We start from the raw sequence: 18,770 nt of genomic DNA on the forward strand, positions 1-18,770 counted from the left end.
TAAGTGTAAAAAAAAAAGCATGAAGAATTAATTTGATCCCTTCCCAAATAGATTGCTTATTTTTAAGATGGAAATCGAGCTTCCTTTCGTGGATTTTTTCTTTTCCGTTCTTTGTAATAAATAGCAGCAGCAGGAATAGTAGTTGGAGTAGCCATCCAAGCTATCCGTCCACCCCACCACAATGGGGTATTGGTACCACTCAGCACCCTAATGCCCTGTCACTGGCCTACGCACAGGAAATGTAATCTTGTTACATTAGCTCAATCAATTATTTACTGGGGCATGCTGGTCGCCAGGCTATAATTTCAGTGCACCCTTTCGCCCCTGCTACTCCTTCATCTGAGGCTTTGAGTTGGTGTGAAGTAGTCACCTCCTCATTAAGCTGTCACAGTGTTTTATTCCGAAACAATAACGGAATGAACTCAACAAAATATAATAAAGTAGGTGTAGTAGTTATGCTCAGGCTTTTCTTTTGTTTGAGAGACACATGGAAGAAGTTCATGTTCATTGTAAATAAATCTGAATACTGCAACCATAAAACAGCCAAGGAAACAGCATCACAAATTCTTTACTTTTTACTACACTTATATCTCTCTGAATATGTTCTGCTGCCTTCTTTGGCTAAATGTTTTTTTAATCCATTTTCCCTCCTACAGGTGGTTTTGGGAGTGCACCAGTGTTTGGGAGTCCCCCTGCTTTTGGCGTTTCCCCGTCATTTGGCGCTACAGCATCATTTGGCTCAAGCCCTTCGTTTACCAACAACATGGGTTCCTCAGCTGGTAAAGTGTTCGGAGAGGGAACGGCAGCAGCTAACATGGGAGGATTTGGGTAAGAAACTTAATATGTTTCCATTAAGACTTTATTTCTATTTAAAGTGACACATGGTTACATGGACATTGCAATTTGTCCGTGTCCTTGGCACCTTTTTTTTTTTTTGTTATAATGAAGTTATTTTTAATGTTTTGCGTCACATGCATGCAAAAGTGAGCGACACCACTGCGCTGACAAGCCGGAGACGCGTTGCTCCTCCTCACTTCAAGTCGCTGTCATTAACTTTTAACCTGCAACACTGTAGGAATTTATGAAAGCCCTTGTGTGAACATTTCAATAGTTACACATTAAAACAATATTTATTTGAAATTAAAAATTTAAAAATTGCAAAACGACTCCAAAGCATGAGCAAACGGGTTGTGTCGGTTCAGATCAAGAGCAGTCTACCCTGCGCTGAGAGAAGAGAAGAGAGAAAGTGGATTGTAGGTCTGTTTGTAAACGGGGATGTATTTCCTCCAGAAACATCTCTTAATGCACAGTAGAGCACCTGGCAACCATCCAAACGCCAATATACGATTTGATCGCGGATCGTCCCAGCCCTAGCACAAAGTACAAAATAGAGAGTGGTAACTGTAAAGTACCGCCTGAGAAAGTAGCTGTCCTGTATTTTGAATGATTGGCAGCAAAGCATGAGTCCTCGACCAATAAAACTAAATCATTTCTATGCAGTTTTCTGTGGTTGGCATGTTCACACTTCAAGCTGTGGTGGCAAGTTGATTAACTTGAAAAATCATCAACTCAGATCACAGCAGCAAACGGCTACACACGTTCATCGTAGCTGCCTCTTTCTCTTTTTTCCATCAAGGAGGCGGTGACAGAAACAGCTCTGTGTCTGAAAGCACCTTTAGCTAATGATAGCAGCCGGCTAGCTAGAAGTAGACACAGAATACATTTATTTATCTACATTTGGAATACACTGTGCAGTATAGCAGCAAGTATTTGAAGCAGTACAACTCCTGAGTAACAAAGAGGTGCAGACCAACTGTCTCATTTTTGGTTGTTACCTTGTTGCTGTCAGTAAACGTTTGAAAATGTCAGCATCACCAAGATATGTGTGTAGGAGCGGGGCAGCAGGATCTTTGCCTGCAGCTTTTTTAGAAATCTGAACATCTGTGTTCCCTCTCGCTCACTGCACCATCACACAAGCATAACATAAAGTAATTCAAGGGCAGCACTCGCCGTATTGTTAAAACCTCTATTAACATAAAGAGTGATGACGAGATAAAATAAGCCAATTTCAAGGCTTGCTAGGAAGCCAAATGGAGGATATTATGGAAAGCACTCTTGAAGCCGTGTCTGTTTATTAAAGGAGACTGCGTTCACAATGTTGAATGTACAACTGTATTTTCTTTTAACTCCCAACAGGTTGCTTTTTCTGGAGCTCTAATCCACATCTTGCTGCCCTTTATTAGCAAAATGTTGCTCTGTGTTTGTCCATCTAATGAAACAGATTTGCAACTTTGTATCCAATGCAGCTGCCCACAATCTTAAGAGCTTGCACATGTGTCACTTTCCTGACTTTGACTATCTTATATTTGTAAGATTTCTCAAGATTGTTTTTGTCCCTTCTGCCTCTGCACAGTTTGTCACAGTTTAGGGAGGAATTTGGAAGCATCTGTTGTCCCTACTAATGCTGCAGAATCACTGTCATTGATGAGTTTGGTTGCATAAAGGCCGAAAATCACTATTTTGATCAATTAATTGTGCAGTCCTACTCTGAAGCATAATGAACTTTTATTTTACTGTAATATAGTAAACCACTAAATCGCTACAGCCTTCTTCCAATTCAGATTTAATTTTAAGCTCCAGAAAAGGGGATCATCTTTTACCTCCTTTCCACACAAATGATTTCTCCAGCTTTATCAACATTCGTGTGTCCGGCATGTGGCAGTGAGCATAACTAGTCGCCAGAAATTATAGAGCTCTGTTCTGTGCTAGATTATTCCCCTCAGTTAATCTCACTCTGGGGTCATGCTGCCTGCAGATTAAACTGGCCTGCTCTGTCTCTCCCCCTCTTGTTTTGCTTATTCTCTCTCTTCTTTCCCTCGGGACTCAATGGGCGTGGGTCCTGTAGAAGGGATTACCACTTTAAACCTCCATCTCTCAATCCTCTAGTACACACACACACACACACACACACCCACACACACACACACTCCATCTGACACCTTCTGCCATGCTGACATGTGTACTTGGAAGGAGCTAAACAAAAAGTATACTGTAGCCTGGATGTGTTCATATTTTCTCTCTTTATCCAAATGAAGTGTGTGTTCAAACCAGCCCTGTTAAATGGATTTCTCACTCAATATCAGATATTTATTTTGAGTTAATAATTTGAACCTTTTTAGTTATATCACATCAATCGTCTGTGTCTGCTTCCGTTTTCAGCTTTGCCTCAGCTCCCAACGCCCCGTCCTTTGGTGCTCTAGCCAATCAGAGCACTCCGTCATTTGGAGGCATGGCCCAGCAGGGCTCTGGTTTTGGAAGTCAGCCCAGCAGTTTCTCAGGCTTTGGACAACAGCCACAGTCTGGAGGTGAGAATACTACTCCAGTTACTGTTTATTCTTTTCTTTTCCTCATCTCATCATTGTCAGATGTCTTCTTGCTTACCAGCAGTTCAGTTCTGTATACATCAGTATGCAGTCCTTCTTCCTGTTGTTTTGTCTCATATTTTAATATACCGAATAAAAAATTTAGCATCAGTACAAAAAAAGTCCCTTTTGCTTTTAGTCTCTGTATTTTTAAGGGTACCAACTGAAGTACTTATTCTTGTTAGATCAGTCAGGACCAAATGTCAGTACTTTGAGAGCAGGGTCATGTTATGTACACAACACACAGCCACAGATGTATTTGTTAGTTTTGACTTGTGCTATGACATCAGCATTGCATTAGTATTGTTGTTCCTTCATCTTTTGCCACATTGATAATGTTTTATTCCTAGAATCACCCATCTTATCAGCTCAAGTAATAATGTCATCTTTTTTTCCATTTTGTAGGATTCCCTGGAAACACATTTGGGGCTGCAAACCAGTAAGTCAATACATTTAGTTTTAATTTTTGCCTTTCTGTGTGTATGAACTGATGAGTAGACAGATCCACATCTCTCCCTTCCTCCCTGTAGGCAGTGTTCCTGTGGTGTTTGAACGCCGCTGTTCAAAAACTCACATCTTTTCTTCCACAACACTGCCCCCCACAGAACCTTTTCAGATTTTAATACAAACACATCTATCCTCATTTATTTCCACTTCTCCGTCGTTCCTCTTTCCTTTATTCATTTAATGTCGCCTTTTAGCTTTATTGCATTTTCACTGTAAAAATGCAGTGATGTTTTTCTGTCTGGCATGCTCAACCTTGAATAAAAACACAGACATGAATATTCATTAAATAATATTTCAAAAAGAAAAAAAACAATTAATGAAACTATAAATACAATGCTGCATGCACATACTAAACATGCAGTGGTTTCAGATGTGTGTAGTTGTGGCTCATAATTCTTACCTCTGTGGGAAGTCGCTGTCCCTGAAATGGTTGGTGCATGATTTAATGCTCTGGTAGCATTCCCTTACTAATTGCCCCCTTGTGATTACTTTATCATTCCCATCTTATGCCTCTCCCTTTCTTTCGCTCATCCCTCAATCCCACTCCTATCTCTCCTCCTTTTCTGCCTCCTCTCCTCTCCCGCTGTTTGCTGCTGTGTCACATGGCAGCCAGTGTTCCCCGGGGTGTGTTCCAGTGGAATGCACTCTGAAGTGTGCAGGGCCGCGTGGAGACGAGGTTTAGCTTATTGGAGACATTCACATGCTGTTAATAATCCTTCCCTCTCACTCATTTGTTGGTTATTATTATGTGTCTCCTGCTTATATTTAGCTTTATGCTAATTGTGTTGCTTGCACCAATTTTTAGGATTGTAGCAAAAATGATTGATGACTAATTTTCTAGCAATTACACAAAAAGGCTCTAATATTTTACCGAAACCAGTCAAAAGGGGGAAAAAAATCACTGCTGGTCATCAAACATCAATCAATGTCCTGTTCATTTTAACACCCCAATACTGTCATGCTTGAAAAAGATTATAGTGGAAAAATGAGAATTCAAACAATCTGAGTGTTGTTTGCGATTAAGTTCAGCCCTTGCGATATTTTTGCCAAAAAAATCTCATGATCAGATTACTGAACTTTTCTATGTATGATAACTATTGCTACTGACAAGTCATTGCACCAAATTTAGTATAGCCCTGGTGGGATTGTGAAATCAAAACAAAATAAATGAACTGTTTTGCTTTATAGCTAAAAACTACCCAACACACACAAACACATGTACATACATATAATCATGGAACACTACAGTCATTCACAGTTAAACATTGCATTGATCTGGATGGCAGTAGATGCATGCACATCAATGCACATTAAGCCTATTACCAGACATCAAATCTATGAAGAAGAAAGTAAATATATAGATTTTTATTTTTTCCATGTTGTGCTCATTTTGAATATGAAGCAGTCAGTCCAGCTCCACTCGTTTCTATTTCACCTTTCTTCTTCCCGTTCTCTTTTAAATGAACTAATACTCCTCTGTATCACTAACATCATCTGTCTGGTAGATTCAACTCTTTACTGAAGCTCTCTTCTTATGTTGACTAAAATATTCAAATCCAATATCTAATACATTAGTAACTGCACCATTATATTATATGGACAATTGTATAGGTCTTGTACATTGTTTTATACACATTTCCGTGTGATTCAGTATAAAAATATTTGGTATCTTTCGATGTCTTGAGACCTAAAATATAATTTCAGGCAAAGTTCTACAAATCTGTAGAGACAAGAAGTTCATCTGACTACAACCCCTGCACAAGGTCTGCTTTATGGGAGAGGAAATAAATAAGCAATTTCTTTGCATTACTACGAGTGAGTGATGTTTCAAGGGTTGAAACGCTTTTTCAAAAGTCTTCCTTTCTGCTTTGTCTGCTCTTCTTCCAGGTCAGGCGCTCAAACATTTGGCAGTTGGAGAAGCTAGTTATATTAAACCGTCACAAGCTGGACGCCACTGCTACAGTACTTTCTGTAATCAAGCTCTTTGTGCCACACAATGGGACAAGTGTTGAACGGGTGAATAAAGTGAAGTAGAAGCCAAATTGCATTGTCATTGTTGAGAACCTTTGCATATTTATGATAGAAATTGCAAGTTTAAGAAACTTGCAGATTGCTATTTAAAGTCTGTGTATTAATTGAAGATTTTAAGTTGCTACATTCACTGATCTTAGTATTAGGGCAGTACTAAGAAGAGTTGATATCCATACAAGACCAGTCAGTGTGAGGAATCCTTCAATGCATGTAAATAATAACATTTTCAGTTTTTGATCCAAAGATGGGCTTATATGAATGGGCGCAGGATCATTTCTGGCAGGGGGGGGGGGGGGTGTTTGTTGTTGGTTTTGTTTGCAGTATATTTCACACAAATCTAGACCTATTTTCATAATACTTACATCATGACTGTCAGTTATGCTTAAGTTTTGCTTACTGCATCGCTGAATATTTTTGAGAGTGTGATAAATGCAGCTTTACTTCGTGTCTACGGGAGCTGAACAACATGAAGCTCACACGTCTAAACATTAAACCAGTTTTTTTTTTTTTTTTTGTATCTGTTGATTTGTAAAATGGTTTTGCAGCATGGCTCCATTAATTACAATTCACTCCACTTCTATCTGTCAATACGGTCTTGAGCAGATGTAAATCAAAAATGTACACTTGTGTGGAATGTAGTAAAATTAAACAGCTTGACCACAATTGGGGAAAAAAACTAGTTTAAATGAAAAAATATATATATTTTCTTTTTCGATTGATTTTTTGCAGTAATCCCACTGTTGTATATTTTTTACATGGAAATAAAAGGAATTTCTCAAACTGAATATTTGTCTAGTCTAAATACAATTAACGTTTTATATTTCAATATTTTTCCCGGTTATTGATACATGTTTCTTCATACTCATAAGAAAAAAGAGTGGTTGGCTTTCTATCACTGTAGATTTTGTTAATCCCACATTTACTGTATTGGTTAATGTAACTGTGTGAATGGCCCACATATAGGACTTATTCTTTTGAATGAGGACAAACCACAAAGGCAAACAAATAATTTTCTGATCATAAAACAGTTAATTCACTAAGGGACTGCTACTTGCAGCAAATTTTAGTAACAAAAATAGTAGCTAGAAAATTTGGACATAGTTTTTACATATGAACATACATATTATGAATATCAACCCATTTAAAATAATCAGTTGAGTGTGAGGTGGCATGAAGAATAGCACAGCAGTTACCTCTAGGACATGTTTAGATGGTTCATTAATTAATGCTGAACCCTTCTTGATATGCAGCTCATTGCTCCATCTTCAGTAAGGAATTCATTGAGTTGCACACAGAGCTTAATTGGACTGTGGGAGAACGCTGATTGGAATTTATGGCTTGTATCAGGGCCTTGATGTTGTGGCATGTGGCCACCAGCGACAGAATTACATTCCCGGCTTATGACTGTGGAGCATGTCACTGTCACTCTGTCGACCCTTATCTGGCGTCTCGCGCCAAACGGATGGCAGAGGTCCTGACTGCTCTGAAGTGGCACGGGAATGTCAGGGTCGTAACGCGTGACCTGAACAAGCCACCTGCTAAAAGTGGTGAAATCCACATTCCCCGGTCTTTAATAGATAAACAGTTCCCAACAGACTGGAACCATCAGCTTTGGCGTCCACATCTCAAAAATGTCATGGCTATAAATCACTTCTGTGTATGCATTTTCATCAAGAAATGTGCTTTTATATTATTGTCTGAGATATAATGACGTCATCAGAATAATGTGTCATCGGCACCAGACATAGTTGATATCTCAGGTAAAGAATTACAGTCTAACACAGTGGCAGATTAGAGGCACACAGGCAGTTACAGAGCCCAAAGTCTGTAATGCTTTCAGCTAAAGCGGATGAGCTTATGAGATTTTCAGCACCCACTCCACAACTGGCCTTTATGAAAGCATTAAAGCAGTGTATTTTTTAATTTTATTTTATACTATGCCACAAATATTACAGAAATACTAAACAGCAACAGTGCTTCTCTCTTTTTCCTTGTGGTGATGGAAAGTGCAGGGAAGTCTCACAGACACTCGGGAGGATGGCAGCTGTCTTTATGGAATCCAGATAAAAATAGCTTAGTCCAAACCACCCTTCACCCCTCCCCCAACCCCACCCTCATTCTCTGTTTTTTTTTCTCAGATATCCCCCCCCCCCCCACCCAATCCTCCACCTCCACAGTGAGTGATGATTAGCAGCTCTTGAGCATATCCTGCTTTGCTTTGCTGACATATTCATCATCTCTTCATGTTCCACTGCACTCCCCCATGCACCTATGCCTTTTGCGTCCTGAGGCATTTCCGTGAACATGTGAATACCACTGATTCTGGTCACCCAAGTGTCTCCCATACTGTACACAATGTACTAGCCAGACTGTTCAGGTCACACTGCTCTGTAAGGCTGACGTTATCTGAAGCGTTTGCAAGCACCAGCACCTCTGTAAAGCGCATGCTACAATTTTCCCTAATGGGTAATTTTGTCCACACAGATAATCCAAATCCAATAATCCACTAACAGACAAGGGAGACCACGCTCCCAGTTTCTCTTCTCTCTGCACACTGTGGTGCACTGCGGATTGCTATCTCCCTGTTTGGAGAATGGCATTGGGTCTTCTTACTGTCATTAAAAGACAAAGATTTCACCAGATTGCATAACATTTTTAAAATAATCAAGGCCATTTTAATATGTCTGAAATGACCAGTTTCTGCATTTTGCATTCTCTCTGCAGATAAGAAAAATAAGACTGAAACCACTTGTAACCATTATTTTGAGACTGAAGGAAAACAATGTGTTTTTAGTTATAGGTTCTTTAACATTTTTTGTATGAATAGTTTGAATTTTTTTAGGCCTGTAATTTAATTTGTGTATACAAACACTGGACTTTTCTTAATACACCCATAATAAAGTTAATTGGATGCAAAAATGACTCACTCCTTCAAATTCACAAGAGTCAGAAGTTAACCTTAGTTCCATTGTACTGTTAAAATAGGTTGCCATATGTTGCTGAAGAAGAAATCCCATTTTATTGTTTTCTGTCATTTCAAAGGAAATACTTGGTAACATTTGCATTTGTTTGCTCATCTTGCATCCCCATATTTAATGTCTATTTATTTTAAATGGCATTGTTATTACCTGTGTTTAAACACAACACACTGTTGAAATTGCACTGAATTCTGACCATATCAGAATTGACTTTTTATCGTGTGCCACTCATCACCTCCAGCTCAGTCCTGCAGTAACTGGTGCTACTAACTTGCAGAATGTTAGGCCGTGCTCACGCTGGCATTCATGCTTAAATGCTAAGCACAGCTTTGAGCATTGTAGCAGCATTGACATGAACATAATGCATGACAAAAACTGAAGTTGAGATACTCAGAGCATCTCAGATTGTGAAGTGCAAAGCTTGAGATCTGACTGAAAAGTAAAGAGTTGAAACCCACTAGATAGCCCACTGGTGAAGATGCATGCCACATTGCTTCTGGCGGTGGACCTTTGTTGCATGTCATATCCCAACTCTTTATCCTCTCATTTCCTGTCATCTCTCTATTGTCTCTATAATTAAAAAACAACCCCAAACACATTTCAACCTACTGATGTCAGAGGATCCCCAAACTTATCAGAATATATCATCTGGCTGCCAAGCCTGATGACATTTCAGAGCAACCCATTCAATACTTGCTGAGATTTTTCAACAACCAGTGTACCGACAGACGCACTGATATTGCCATGATACTACCACAGAGCTGTGTCAGTGGCATGGTTAAAAAGCTGTATAGAGAGTACAACCCCTGAACCACTTCATGGTCCACTGTACTAGGTCCATTCTAACCTCCCACCCTTTAATTACCTGCCTGCCTCAGTTCCTCTTTCACTCTTTTCCTCTGTCTTTAACTCATTAACAGGGATTATACAGGTCAGTGTCATTACTTATCCTGATACTTCAAAGGAGCTTTCCATTGAAAGTTTTCATTTTAATGAAACCCCAATTTAGTCTCCCAAGCATACACATAGTGTCCAGGAAAAGAGCCCTAACCCCGGTAAATGAAGTCTGCACTCCCTTGCCTATCTCCACAACCCATCCAGGTGCATGCAACTCAATTTCAGCACTTACTCTTTATGTGGATGGATTAGCGACAATGGGCTTAAAGTCTCATCTAATAGACTTGATCATGGAAGTTAGGCATTATCACAGATGTCAAGGGGGAGGATTTGAGCATCACTAGGTCCACAGAGTTGCTCCCAAAGCTGATTCCTTCCACTCTTTTCCTGTTATTCATATGTTAACATTAGGGAATATTTGAATTAACACAATGAGCAGTAAAACACAATCCTATTTGGTAAATAATTTATGTTTGGTATGTTTTCTTCTTTTTCCTCCTTGTCATAATAAGGAGAATTCTACAGAATATCACTTGCAGCACTTTTAACATGCTGCTTACACCACCATCATGAGAAATACTCTTTCATCTGCTCTGAAGCACAGTTGAGGTTAGCCCCTTTCTTGGCCACAAAAGGTCCTTTTTAAAGTGCAAGAGCTGAGCCACACCCGACTTCCCGGCATCACATCTGAATTTCTCACTCAGGTGTGCATTCCCTGTTTTTACAGTGCAGGCATTCACTTTGAGCTTTAAGCTTTGGTCTCAGTCAACACCCAGGTTTCACTTGCTTCGCCAAAACTGATCCTAAAAGTAACTGGTTGTTCTTCCACGCTGATTATAGCTAATCCAGCCTCCTGAAGGCTCATTTGACTGCAGTAATTTTGTTATAATTTATGGAATCTGTTTTGTAGCAGAAGACTTGGTTCACTCATTATAAGGTCAATATCCTTTTGAAAGTATTTCAGTTTGAGCTCTTGAATCTCATTTATGGCGCTGTGTAATTTTCTTATTTGTTGAGTCGAGGACTTTCCCCTCTTTTTCTCAGTAAGCATCTTGCATTTAAATGCACATTAAACTCTGCTGGTGTCAGCAGATGTGTTGAAAAATTTGAGAAACATAAATTAACTACATCCATATCCACTCTGAACTTATTTTCTTGTTCGCTATTTTTTGATGAGTAATACAATTTAATGGTCTGTTAATGAGACATTTAAAGTAATTTAGCTCAACACTGTATGAATGTTGTGTTTGTCATACAGTTCCCTGGGCTGTATGTGTATCGCACACAGATTTTCATAGTTCATTGCCTCTCATCTGCATGCCTTTATAACACCTTTATTTGAACAGAAATGAGGTCAAACTACGAGCTACCTTCTTCTGTTCGGTCATAGAGGATTAGTAATGGAATCAGAGGTCAAATGTTCACTCAAGCTTAATGCTCGTGAGTATGGCATCCTACTTGGGACTGATCCAATTTATTATATTGCTGCTTGGCTTTAGCTCAGTTAGCAAATGGTTAAAAAAAACTCAGCAAGATAAAACAGTGAAAGTAAATGAGCTTTCTAAAGACTAACCTACAGACAAGGTGCTGTTGACTGATCGATCTCCAATTTGGCCAGTTAATTTGTTTTTATGCAGACTAAATTAGCCAAGTCCAAAATAAGTTGACAGTTTCTTATAGAAGAAAATTTAGTACCAGCTGTTCTTGTTAATGGCTTGTAATTGATCTATGAATGTAAAGCATTACTAAATGATGTATTAGCCATTAATAAAGCCATTAATTACAACTTATAAAATCTCTCTTTTATAAATGGTGCCTTATTAGAAAATGACTTGATGGAACATGACCAGAATTCAGTGTATATTTGTTAAGAGGCCAGCAAGGCTTGTTGTTGATATATGGAGGCGCTACACATATCACATAGGTGTGGAATTGCGAGACATGACAGGCCACACCCATGAATTTCGTTAAAGCAAGTTTGCGTTGAAGAATGTTTCACATATTGTCCCTACTGTTATCAATCATGAATGGATGTGTTGATGTGTCTATTGAAAATCCTCAACACTCATGATAAAATACCTGAGCCCACCTACCTGAGTAGGTGGGCTAATCAGCCAAAAAACATGATGAAAGATACAAGGAGAGCATACTGTATATCACCACCTTGCAGCATGTCAGCAGCTGGAATAATGCTGCAATAGCACATCAACACTGCTGGTGTACAGAATTATCAATGTTCTCTTGGTTAAAACAAGTTTATAATTGGGTCTGAAATTATTCAAAATATATTGCGTTATCTCTGTTTGTTCAGCTTCTTTAGACTTTCCCTCATCCTACTGGTTTTTCCCAACCTTTTGTAAGCTCCTTTTAGTTGCACAACTGTGCTGAAATTAAAGTAACTGGAATGAAAGGGGGCTAAGTCTTATGTTTTATTAATGTGAGTGAAGGTATTAGTATGCACAGAAATTAATTATGAACAAGACAGGCACAGGTCAAGTGAGGTGTTCAATTTAACTCTTATGAAGTAGTTCAGCTTGTAACCGTGTAAAGGATCTAGATGCTTTCCCTTAGGACCTGGTTGTGATGTCTGGGTTTATTACAAAAGCCTTGGCAGAGTGTGGGAAGTGTGATATCTAGCTGCATCACATGCTGTAATTACACTGATGGCAATTAAAGGTTGAATATAAGTACCACTGTTCCAGCTTGTGGGATGCTCAGTGTTTAATGGCTATCATTAATTTAAACGGAAATTACTTTTTACTGTATAGTAAATAGCTGTTGTCCTTATTCAAGGCTTAGTCTTACAATCCTGATGTAGCCTCGATGTACATGTTGTTTAACCAATCTCTTACGTAACTATAATGATTGCAATGTAAGCAATCTAGCTTAGCCATAATGCTGACCGATGTTTTTTCTGTGGCATCAGATCCGTTAAAATGTGTCATTGTTCCTCATTTCAATAATCTCTCCTGTTAGTGCTGGCTGGGAATCCTTGAAAGCAGACAGCAACACAAACACAGTGTAGGTTTTGCGGTATCATTACTCAGTGCTTTCAGAAAGTCTCAAACCTCGACTATGTCCAGACTATGATAATGACTTCATACAAAATGCATAGGGAACTTTAATCTTCAGAAAATGTTCAGAAGCTGTATCCAGCTTCCATTAGACTTGTTTTTCTCCATTAGGCAATTTTTATTGATAGATTTCGTCAAGAGTAATTTATCTTCACATATATGTCTTTTTATATTATTATTTTTTATATACAGATGACTCAAAAGCATTATACTTTCATGTTTTCAAGTACTGTAACTTTATTAAATTAAAGAGATTAAATAGTGATATAAAGGTTAAAATGAATCCTGCCCCAAAGTTATATTCAATCCCGGTAAAAACTTACGTCTTATAGAGCAAAAAATAGCCAAGCCAGTAGACTTCTATGGATCAGTGCCTAATAAACCCCAGTATTAGCCCACAGAGCACAGAGAATGATAGAGAGCTGTTTGACTTGTAACACTGGCACCATGGAAGTATTAATAGTAACGTCTGGTGCCAAAGATACAGTGGTATTACAATTAGTGACAGGTGGTTGTATGCAGGAAAACACTGCAACGTACTAACAGCTACTCTGAGCCATATAAATATAGATATGAATGTGCAGCTCGGGAATGTGACCAGGATAGGCTGCAGGTCTGAAACTGGAGTCCAGCCATGACACATACAGAGTCAGCTGGACTCTGCAATGAAAACACACCTTTCCACACACACAAAAGTGATATTTATGTATTCCCTTTGAAATCACATGGAGCATTTTGTTTGATATATGGACGTGTCGTAGTGCCAGCTATGTCGATAACAGCCCCTCTGTCCCCCTCTGCTTCACCGTTACAGCTTTTTCACAGCTCTCATTAAAGCCCAGGTGGCTAAATCCCAAGCTTGTCTTAAAAAGTCAATGTCCTCCATATCTGCAGTGACTCTCTGAGCCTGTCGTGAAAGGGAAAATATCAGCTCCCTGCATACGCCGTAGACTACAGATTAATTTTAAGCCCTTACCGACGTGTTTAATATGGTAACGTAATATACCATGTGATGAAAAAATTAAGGACTTTGCAATTCTAACTCCAAAGAGAGTTATGGGGGAATCACAGTGCAGAAGGGAAAAAATCTCCTCTACTGTCATTGCTGCTCTGCATACCTGTGTACCCATCTTGCATTTCAATGACTTGACTCAGATTCATACATTTTTATTCATGTCACCCAGTAATTGTGTGTTGGTTGGGTACAAAGTTCCCCAAGCCACCGAGAGTTAGTCATTGCTCCATTGGGCCTTAATCTTATATAATGTAGCTCGGTTAGAATTTAGATAAATTATACCTTTTCCTGTGACATTTGTATCTCCTTTAAAGATAAAAATGCATAAACAGGAATATAACAAATTGGGGTCATACACATAAACCGTCAATTTCAACAGTTGTGCATATGAAGGGATAAGGCTGGGGATAGTTTTTTTTTTCTTTTTCATCTTTATATTGCCAAGAAATCCAATGAAAAGAGTAAAAGAAATGAGTTGATCCTACTAACAAGTATTGGATGTGTAGCCAAAGCTTGATATAGCTTACCTCTGTCCCATAGACCTGCATTGTTGTCCAAGAAATATTAAAAATACTTGAATGAGCCTTAAATATTCACTAGCACACCAAATGTGTATTAATCCACAGCTGAAAATAGTCCCCAACAAATGCACCATTTCCTCCAGATTGCAAAAAACTGCATTGCTCAGCTGTTTCAGGAAATTCAGTTCCTACGTTAGTTGTCAGTTGAACTTCTCAGTGAGCATTCCTTTCATTGGTCTTTATGATTAAAGTAAAGTATGTTTGTAGGGTTTACTTTACATACTCTGAGCACTTGCTATTATAATTTGAAACATGTATGACTTTAACAAAGTAAAACAAAGTCAGCATACAAAAAACATGTATTGTAATTTGACTTAATTCCACATCCATGATATCCACCAAATGCTCTCTGCTGTCTAAAAAACATCCACACCATTTAGTCCTCGTGTGTCTCATTCTGTCAAGCTGCTAATGTTTTAGCTATGATGGCTGATGTGAAACTGTGTTTGTTAAACAAGCTAAAAACATGTTGAATAAATAATTATGTGAAATTTATTTTTGTTTCTTATTACAATCCTTATGTAGACATATGGAGTTGACCACACAACATACCGTTGAGTTTTTCGAGGATGGACGTTTAGTTATTTGATTTTCAATGAAGTTGTCTTACTCCTGTAGCAGTGCCCGGATGTTCTGGTCTCACTTCAGCTCTTTATTTATAGTATTAGTTTCCCGTTTTTAAAGATTTACATTTCAGAGACAGAAACTATTGAAACAAATTAATGGATTGTTGGTTTTGATCTTTTCATGGGACTTGGTGACAATTAGATTAAAAATGGTGCCTTATCCTTTCAATATGAATGTTGCTAAAAGTGTACAAATGAAAATCCTTCCAAAATCATATCATGAATCCATCAATAGCCTTTAAAAACATCTGTGAATCAGTAATGAGAGACAGAGGCAAGATAATAGTCATATCCTGACTGGTGGAGGACATGGCATTCTTCACACAGCAGGCATTTGAATATTTCTTTTTTCTTGCTTTCTCCATTGTTGTATAGACAACAGTGTGTAGGGTTGGCTATCAGTATTTGATACTTTTAAGGTGTCGACGCAAATAATCCAAGTTGTATTGAAATGTCTCCAGCCAACAATACCTGCATTTAATTTTTTGTGCCCAGATTGAGAAAAAAAAATTATGATTATGATCGTGTTCTTTGATTTAATTCAACATAAGCTTAGCTCACTACTGGAGCAGCTACAACCCAGTGGGGATGAAGTGTGTTGTATTTGACAGAGTCGGCAGTTCAATGTGCCAACATGTTACAAAAATAAACATTTTAATAATTTGAACACTATCAAAATGTATTTGTGTAAAAATCATTTGGATTTAACCTGACATGTCAGATGGTTTGTTACACAGAACCAACTGAGAAGTTGTCCATAGAAACTGTTTGGAAAAAGGCAGGTGCTTTCAAAAGATACTTGGCAGGTGATCAGATGAACTACCTGTCCATCACCATCCATCACCATCTTACCTTGCGAGGCAGCTGCATTCACGGTGCTGATCGGTCCCAATCACCACTGGTTCCTGAGAAGATGGATTCTCACGTCATCTTGTGATGTCATGATCTTGCAAATCCAGCTGCTTTGCAAAGTAAGAGGAGTGTTGGCATTTTACACAACTGAATATTTCCATTCACATGATGAATATAGAATGAAGTAGAAAAAAAAGTTTTCAAATTAAGTATCGCTTTAAGGGTACTGGTATTGTAATTTTTTAATGATACCCAGCCCTAATAGTGTAAATACATGAGGAGTGTATTTCTAAGACACGGCTCCTTTCCCAACCTCTACAGCTGGTAGATGATGGTGGTATAGAGAGCACTGTCAGTTTGGTCTAAACTCTGCTGTAGGTGTTCAGTACTTTAGGATCTGGTGACTGCAAAGGAAGCACTGGAAACATCTACATATATTAAAGTTCTTCAGGTTTACTCCGGTTTTCACTTTCATCTCCTGTATGTGTCACTCACTGTTTACTTTATCTTTTATTACTTTGAATCACTGCCATGAACAAAAGGAGACCTATACAGCAGTAACAGCTTTTCTATGGCTATAGAAATCTTTTGACTGAGCCAGGCATACACTGCATCATGTGCACATAAGAGTTTGTGCTGCCTCGGGGATGTTCATATGCGTGCAGGCTTTCAGGATTTTTCAATTTAGTACTTAAGACTGTGTTTCTTTATCCTGGCTCAGAGGGCATCTGGTTCTTTGATTTGTGCAGATTGAATGAACACAGTTTGGAGAGAGAACCATGCTGAAATGACACATGTATGGATGGAAGTCTAATGGAAGTCATTAGAAGGTTCAGTATCATGTTTTTAAATAGAAATATAAGGCCTTAATAACAAACATGAACACATTAAATGGTCATGACTTTTTCTCTGGCAATTTAAAATGACAATATGAACATGTTATATTTGAATATCACTGTAGGGAAAGTATCTCCACATTTAAGGTGAAAGAAATGCAGAGACAACATTACATTTGTACATTTTATTCAGTCATGAAAAAGACCTTTCTTACATATATAGGTTTTTTTGTTTTTTCCTGTCGGGGAGCTGCCCCTGTGTTGTGCATTTTCACAGTTTTAAATATTTGCCAGAACAGACCCATTTTCAAGTATTGTTGTAACAGTAAAAGCTTAACAAAATGCGTACTGCTTTAATTATTTCAGTGCTGTATTTCCAGAAAAGAAAAAACAAACAAAATGAGAAAAATATTTAGTCACCATATTATCATGTGCTACATTTAAACCATAAAGTTATGTTAGTTTAATATCAGAAACAATGAGAACAGCAAGATAAACTGACTTATGGAACACTAGCTTTGCTTTATCATGGGATAGGATCAATAGTAAAAGGCTGGAAATGAAGGCAGGTGGTCCTGAGAGGGAATTTGGGATGTTATATTGGTTTAAATAAAGGGATGATGATTCACTGACGTCTCTTGGGGGATTAAATAACGACATAAAGATCTGAAACAAAGGTAGCAGCCCTCAGAAGAACTGTCACAGTGTGGGTTTAGGAAAGGATCTTGGCACAGCCTTACAATTAGAAAACATTACAACAGAGAATCTTCCATGTGGCTACATTTTGCATTTGTGATGTTTCTCTGGAAATACAAATATGCTTAATACATTTAACGATCAACAACAACTGAAATTAGGCTTAGAGTTAAGTGCCAATAGGTTTTTGAATTCACATGTCATTAACAATGCCCTATTCATAGTTTTGGCTTTGTCCAATGTTGGCACCATTTGCCCTCCATACAGCAAACAAACACTATGTGATTTTGTTTGTCAGTGGCTCAGGAACCACATAAAGCATTTATGAAGTTCATTCTATGGTGTGAACATAAAATACGCATCAGTAACAGACTATAATGAGATTCAGAAACAGAGAAGACAATTAATGCCCTTTTCCTACATGAAATACTGTTGATAGATGACAGGCACCCACCAAACCACCTCAATACTCTCCTTCTCCTTCATATTAAAACATACTCTTTTTTTTAACAGCACAAAAATACCTGTATCGCTTACTGTTTACTAGTGAACAGGTGTGTTAGGTGCATATGGCTTTACAGCGTGTGTAGGAGCGTGCCTGGTGTTTAGACGGTCCACGTGTGGGGCTGATAAATGTGGTTCACACTGCCAATGTGACACTGCTGTGACAATCAGATACCACACCAGGCCTGCTCCTTCTCCCTCAGGGTGTTTGTGTATTTGTGAGGGTAAGCTCTGTCCCTGTTTTATGACAAGGGCATAACCTTCCCTGCACTGTGTGTGAGAGAGAGAGAAAAAGAGACAGAGAGAAAGAATCATGACTCAACAACAGCAGAAGCAAAACAGTGAAATCCTGCCTAAATCCCTCCAATGAGATTTAACACACACGCACACATGAACAGCACACACAAACACACATTTGTGGTTGCGTGTCAAGGTTTAATCACATTAGATGTAGTCCTGCTTGACCATTATCCACGGTGTCCATAGGTCCCCTCAAGACATTATGAGGTAGTCCGTGACACAAAAATGGACCCGCACTATGTTCCACATAACGATAGTCAGGTGAAAGGTCGCCGAGATCACAACATGAGCCGCAACTTTCTAAGCCACCTTCAAAACAAACCACAAATTGAAGTAATTTGTGGTTGACATCCAAGTTGAGCTTGGCAAATGTCAACGTTATTTTGAGCTGGCTTTAACATCTGAATGGATTTAATTTGTTGTCACCTTTGTATTCATTCCTGCTTAGCCA

The 18,770-nt window shown here is 38.5% G+C and overlaps 1 protein-coding gene across 1 annotated transcript in view; it reads left to right on the forward strand.

Annotated features, from left to right (window-relative positions):
* Positions 1-6,223, forward strand: part of nup214 (nucleoporin 214) — a 28,250-nt gene extending 22,027 nt beyond the window's left edge. The window contains exons 33-36 of the mRNA XM_053340284.1: positions 657-828; positions 3,220-3,365; positions 3,828-3,861; positions 5,817-6,223. Of these exons, the coding sequence (XP_053196259.1) occupies positions 657-828; positions 3,220-3,365; positions 3,828-3,861; positions 5,817-5,853 (389 nt within the window). The 3' untranslated portion in view covers positions 5,854-6,223. The remainder of the gene's footprint in view (positions 1-656; positions 829-3,219; positions 3,366-3,827; positions 3,862-5,816) is intronic.
* Positions 6,224-18,770: the final 12,547 nt, after the last annotated feature.

This window comes from Scomber japonicus, chromosome 19 (assembly GCF_027409825.1).
Source record: "Scomber japonicus isolate fScoJap1 chromosome 19, fScoJap1.pri, whole genome shotgun sequence".
NCBI lineage: Eukaryota > Metazoa > Chordata > Actinopteri > Scombriformes > Scombridae > Scomber > Scomber japonicus.